This window comes from Phytophthora sojae (genome assembly GCF_000149755.1).
Source record: "Phytophthora sojae unplaced genomic scaffold PHYSOscaffold_18, whole genome shotgun sequence".
Classification (NCBI taxonomy): Eukaryota; Oomycota; class Peronosporomycetes; order Peronosporales; family Peronosporaceae; genus Phytophthora; species Phytophthora sojae.
In genome coordinates, this window is record NW_009258132.1 from 125,651 (window position 1) to 131,951 (window position 6,301).

General features: G+C 49.1%; 2 protein-coding genes across 2 annotated transcripts; one reads left to right on the forward strand and one right to left on the reverse strand.

Moving 5' to 3' along the window:
- Positions 1–328: 328 nt before the first annotated feature.
- On the reverse strand, positions 329–1,188 carry PHYSODRAFT_342551 (hypothetical protein; the record flags this gene model as incomplete). The annotated part of the gene is made up of 2 exons (XM_009541042.1): positions 329–804; positions 843–1,188. The coding sequence occupies 2 exons, from the start codon at positions 1,186–1,188 to the stop codon at positions 329–331; spliced, it is 822 nt and encodes a 273-aa protein (XP_009539337.1).
- A 1,192-nt stretch (positions 1,189–2,380) lies between these two features.
- Positions 2,381–4,325, forward strand: PHYSODRAFT_342552 (hypothetical protein; the record flags this gene model as incomplete). The annotated part of the gene is made up of 2 exons (XM_009541043.1): positions 2,381–2,463; positions 3,947–4,325. 2 exons carry the CDS (start codon positions 2,381–2,383, stop codon positions 4,323–4,325), a joined length of 462 nt encoding a protein of 153 aa, XP_009539338.1.
- Between the last annotated feature and the right edge of the window lie 1,976 nt (positions 4,326–6,301).

The following is a 6,301-nucleotide window of genomic DNA, read 5'->3' on the forward strand; positions in this document are numbered from 1 at the left end:
GTCTTCAGCTCCCACCGCAACTTGGGTTTCCTCTTTCGTTTCTTCATCTTCACCGGCTGGGTTTTCTTCACAGTATCGATCCCAGTGTGCATCCATTGTTTCAGCTAACACAACACGCGCAAATGATGCCAGCTCTCCATCGAAAAGCCGAGATGATGGGTCCAACAACAGCGGAGGCGCCCGGTCCGAGATCCTGGAGTTCGTATCAATCAGCACGCCGAAAATGCATCCACGATGGCCGATATCTTTGTTCACGGATCTGAGAGCATTTCGCAATATTCGGAAGTCATTCTTCTTGTCTGGCTTCTCAGTCAGCAGGCTTCTCGCTTCATCGATCACCAGAACCACGATTCTGCCATCCGGATTCTTCTCGGTGGAGGTAACCCCCTGTTTCATCCGAAAGTTTCGCCTTTACAGAGGTGTCCGCTGCCTTTTCGGTAAACAGCTTCAGCCATTCCTTCTGAACGTCCACCCAATGCTTGTTTGCGTAGACGTAAATTGTCTTCAATCGACTGGCGATGTCTTCCACTTCGGAGCCTTCTTGAAACAGCCAACCACGAAGCTCGCTCGTAGCCTTGGGAAACCCCGTCGACTCGTGCACACGAGCACACATGTACAGGACTTTCATGTTCAAGGCGCTCTTTTGAGCCTCGATCGCGAGCTCACGCATCGTCCGACTCTTGCCGAAGCCAGAACTCTGCACAACCGCCACACATGGCGCCTTGTACTTTGCAGGGTTGTACTCTTTCCAGCAGTCCCGCAGGTATTCTGCGAGGTCGTCTTGGGCCTTGCCGACGTACGTGACTTTAACGCATCCGAGAGTCGAATCATTTCGTCTTCACCCAGCTTGGTGATGAGGGGGTTGTCTTCCGGAACAAACTTTGCCAGGAGGTCTTCAATCGTCTTGACCGTAATGGTTTCCGCAAGATCGACCGTCACGTCTGGGTGCTCGTATACGATCCCAATCTTCACCTCCAAGCATCCATTAAATTCTTTCTGAGAGACCCGGAGTCCCGCGTCGCGATATTTTTTCAAATACTCATCGATGCGAAGAGGCTTCTTCTCCAGTGCTCCCTCGTTGCCTTCCTTCGCGTCCCCCAGTTTCGCGCTCAACTGAGTGAAGACGCTGTCGTCCACGAATGCGGCTATCTCCTCGACTCCAGGCTGGAGATCCGACTGGCTCGCCATGTCCAGCAGAGCGGCAGTGTTGCGGTTTGGCGACTTCTCTTTAATGTAGACCACATATTCGCTTTAATTGGACATAATCACTATGTAGTTTCTGTTTTTATTGGACAAAAGTATTTAGGCGCACATCTCGCCAGGTTTATTATAATAACACATATTGTACTTTTTGGCACTTCAGACTGTATTTGTGCTTTGCAATGATTTTGGCAATATGAGGCGAGATTTGCTGTATTATTACGACCACCTGCTAGATTTACGATAAATCGAGGTGCATAAATGGGTGGAGGCCTAGAATTACGCTAAAAGCGCCATAATTGCACTTTCAAAAGTGCAATTGTGGCTGTGCAGCTGCAATTCTGTCGGTTTTTATCCACAAGCACCTACACACACGGCAATTATGCATAAGAGGGTGGATGTGCTGGGGATCATGGACGGTGGTGTACTGGGCCAATGCATGGCTGCTGACAGGCCCTCCCAAGTCGATATATATATGAGGAGGTGGATTTATGCATAATTTTAGCAGGCCGTGTATCTTCATTCACACATATTTAGGAGCAGGCTTTGCCATATTTAGCGTCTAAAATGGTCGGCAAAATAACTGCAAAGCACAATAACTCGTACGACTTATCGAGTACGACTATAAATCGTACTCGAGTACGAATTGCTGTAAGTCGTGGATGGTCAGTCACTTGTGTCGAGCATTCGTAACACAGTTTGACGACAAATCAAATGTAGCAATTTCATTGGTTAATATTGTATTATGTAGTTTTGAGTGTTGCTGCATCTCGGCTCGTAAATTGGACTGATTCATCTGTGTGCGCATTTTGCCCCCTTTACTAGAGGCAACGCACTTGAAAAATGTCCGGGCTTTTGATCCTGACGCCATGCACTAACCTCCTGCTAGAAGATTTAAATATACTTGCCAGGAATGGAATGTAAGGACATCATAGCACAGTTATCATGCGACCGTTTGTTCCCGTAGTGGAGCAATGTTTCTTCGCTTTACTGGGGTGAACGACAACAGTCGTTCACCCCACCACGCCAACTCTCCTTTCTACAGTAAAGTACTAACACTACATAGAAGATGGAGATTCGGATAGAGGGCGCACACGCAAACCAGTCTACGCTGTAGCATCGGCAAAAAGCATGGCTGCAGGCAGTGGCTTAGTTGCAGGAGATACCGAGTAACTCGCCGATGCCGAAGGTCGAGCCCAGCAGCGATATGGCGCGCGCCGAGCGCCCGCGCAGCAGTGTGGAGCTCCTCCGCACCTCAGCGTCGTAGGTACAATATCTAGGTGTTATCGCCGTTGCAGAGTACGTGGTTGCATTTTGTTGCTGGACTGTAATGATTAGGTAAGAGGGGGTCGGAGGATCTCGGGAAGCCCACTGGCAACACCGTTCCCTGGCTGCCTCGCCTTCACAACTACTATGATGTACGCTCAAGCGTAAAAATTACTACATTAAAATGTACATGTAGTACCGTTACGAGCTATTTGTCCCTCTTAGTCTACGTCTACAAACTTCATCGTAACTCCGTGCCCTACAACGGCTGCACCTCTGAGTGGAACAGCTCCACGGACTGCATGCACGCGTTCGTGCAGTCATTATGCCGATATTTAAGCTTGCTGCCAGCGGCCAACTACAGGCATATCGCTTCGTGTGTGAACAGGAGGCTACTTACCCTACCGCACCATGCAACTGCATCGTTTCGGCGCTCAACGTTGCCACCGCGTCCGCGGCAACGATGCCGCTGTCGTGGCGAGCAGACCTGAACATTTTTGGCCAATTGTATGGCGCAAACTAGTGTCCGACAAACTGTCTTATGTTTTGACAGACAATATGCAATGTAGCCACTGGTATACAACAACCAAGATGTAGTCAAAACGCGTTGATCGGAAAACGTAAGACGCTTTGTCTTATAATAGGCATTCTGGGGCTAAGTATCGTCTTACGAAAGAGTATGAATCAGCACTAGGAGCATCTCCACCGGTCGTGAGTAAAACTAAATTTTACCCCTTTTCTGTCAATATTTAATCATAGTTTTAGTTTTGTACAGCTCCACCGGTTTGAGTAAATGCTGAGCAAATTGCTCCATTTTTTACGCAGATCAAAGTTTTGCACAAGTTTGCCAACGGAGGAGGCTTTGAGTAAAAGGTTGAGTACATGTAAATGTCGACCGACCAGTAGTAGGGCCAAGTCAAGCGTTCTAAGCAGCGCAAGCGTCACAGACCGCAGTGTCGCCCTTGCTACGTCATCCCTGGGTCTTCCTCAACGTGCTGCCGGGCCCTTTATAGGGCTATACAGCTGTGCGCCGTCGCCATGGCTGGCGCCGAACCAAGAGCTTTAACGCGCTTGCTGCGAGTCTCAATTGCCGGTGGAGCTGCGCACTGTCTATAGCACGGTTGTGCCGTTGTAGGCACGGATCTTAGGGCAATTTGCTTTTAGTTTTACTCAGCACCGGTGGAGATGCCCTAATAAGTAGTGCGCATATGGAGGAATTAAGTAATTCAAGTAGATTGAAGAATTTTTGTAAAAGTCTAAGTAGGTGAATGCATCAACTTGCAAGTAGATTGCCACAGTCAAAAATAACGTTTTATCAGAACTTGAAAACGCGATAAGAATTAAGGACAGGGTAAGATATGAAGATGATGGAGCACGAGCAAACGGAACATCAGCGATAACAAAATAAGTAGGTGCTTCATTATTGAAAACATCATGGTGCCAACTGCCCCCTGTGCAACACCAACTGGGTTGTCTCAAGTCTGCGGCAGCTCGTTGGCAAGCGTGCGTGCCTGGAAAAGCGGTACCCGATCCTAAAGGCTCAGCGACTGGAAAAGGCCCGAGCCTACAAGCGCGAGTACGATAAGCTGTACCACCGCGCTCGCCGTGACGCGCTTAACGAGCTTGACCTGCGTATCATCACTACGGCCGCAGGTGACGTGACCACGACTGTTGTTGAGTCGCTCGTCCTGTCTGTGCCTGGGGACATTGAGTTAGGGGGTTCAACAGCAGCTCAGAGCTCACCTCCCCTCTCTGCTCGACGACGTCGTGTTTTCTCGGCACCAGCTCCCCCAACGGTGATCGACATTACGGGGGAGGAGGACCAAGACGAGGACCTATCAACTTGCGCCATTTGCTAGTACGCGCCAGTGGCGCCGGTCACCCCGCGCTCATGCTGACATGCCATGTGTGCCGAGTGCATGTCAATGTACGTGGCGAGAAGCATTCAGGCCGAAGATGTAGCTAACTGCCCTACGTGTAGAGTTCCCATTCGGATGTAGCCATCCGGCTAGCCATACAGCTTTATTTTCTTCATTTTTGAGTAATTAAAAATATTTTTTTCACTTTATTTTGATGAAATGGTCTAAGCAGCAAATGATAATAAATTTGTTGTATATACTTCTTTCATTTACATTGCGTCAGTATCAATAATAGCGCACAAGAACGAGTTGTATTACTGGGAAGTAAAGTCGTACGATCGTGCGAATTGTTGCTATGGAATACCAATTTTCGTCAAGTCACAGTAAGCATCAAAGTAACACATTCGTACGATATTACAGATATAATATCTTTCACTTAAGTTTATCCTTGCAGTATATTATCTATCCTTGAACTATCACGTGTATAATACTTTCCTTCGATCCAAGTTCTATTAAAGGTAAATAAGAATTTTATGATATCATTTTCGTACGAGAAGAATTTTAAGAAAACCAAGGTCCGTTCTCGACGTATTGACACTAAGAATTCGAAATGTAATTTTTGCTTTGTTATGCTTTTGCAAAGACTTACGACTCTACTGCATACGTCTTGCAGCTCTAGTATTATTGAGTCATAGCAACGGCAGGCGACGCCGCAGAACCTGGTCGTGCAGACCTGCGTTTGTTCTTCGGCTTTGGACCCGGCTTCATGCCACGCTTCCCTAAGTCAGCTTCAGTGACGATGACTTCAGGTACTAGCAGTTGAAGATCCTGAGCGATGGTCGCCGAGCGGACGGTCGGGACAAACTGGTAGTAATATGTCCACCGCGCGACCGACACGGTGTGTTCCTTCCAGGCGAAAAGCTCGCTCACGTGCATTCCGTGATGAATTGCAGCTTTGACTGCATGGACACACGGGAACATCAGGTCTTGCCAGCGTCGGCACGTTGCATTCCTTCTCGATCAAGTTCACGGTTCGCCACAGATGGGCGTGGTCCGGTCTGCTGCTGATGTCCGTGAATCGCACCATGTACTGGCCATCAAGGCACGGCAAAATCTGCAGGGTTTTCGTAAGAGCCATGATCCCGTCGAGCTTCTTCTTGTAGATGGGAAGGAGAAAGTCCGAGAAGGCTGCAGGGGTGGTCCTCATCACGTCAATTTCGCAATCGTCGTACGGCTCACCTTGGGAGGTGCTTGCGTGTCCTGCGTTGCTACCTAGACCCTTCTGTCGCGAGGAGGTGCGGCGCCTTTCGGCGAACAGCTCAAACACCTTGACGAAGTATTGCTCGAAAGCTTCCAAGGGGTAGGACGACCGCACTGCATTGCCCAACCAACTGTTCGCTGCCTCGGACAGGTTGGAAGTGACCTCGTCATAAGAGGGTTGGTTGTACTTCTCGTTGAACGCGTATGTTACCCAGTGCGACTTGTCAATTCCAGCGAGATACTCCACAGCCAATGGGCGAGTCTCCGAGAGTTTTGAGCTGTAAAACTTGTAGTCGTTCTCGCATTCGCTACGTGCCATCTGAAACACAAGTGACTGTTCTGCCGGCGTCAGCGCGGAGCCCTTCTTCTCGATGTTGGTGATAATGTGCCCAACGCAAAATCGATGTCCGGAATCCGGATACAACTCCGTCACAGACGCCAGGAGACCCTACTGTCTGTCCGATACGAACACAGGTTTCCACGCCGAGACGTCTTGAAGCGCGTCTTTCATGTTCTGCAGGAACCAGCTCCAATGAGTAATCCTCTTGATCGACAATAGCGAGTCCGAAAACTAGGATGTGGCTGTGGTGTAGCGGGATCGGCCAAAATCTGGTGAAGATCGAATGTATTGCCGTGACGCGGGGATAGGTTGTGGAGCAGCGCGGGAATCTTCGCTCTGCGTCCGAGTATACGCTCCGGGGGATCCTCAGAGTCGA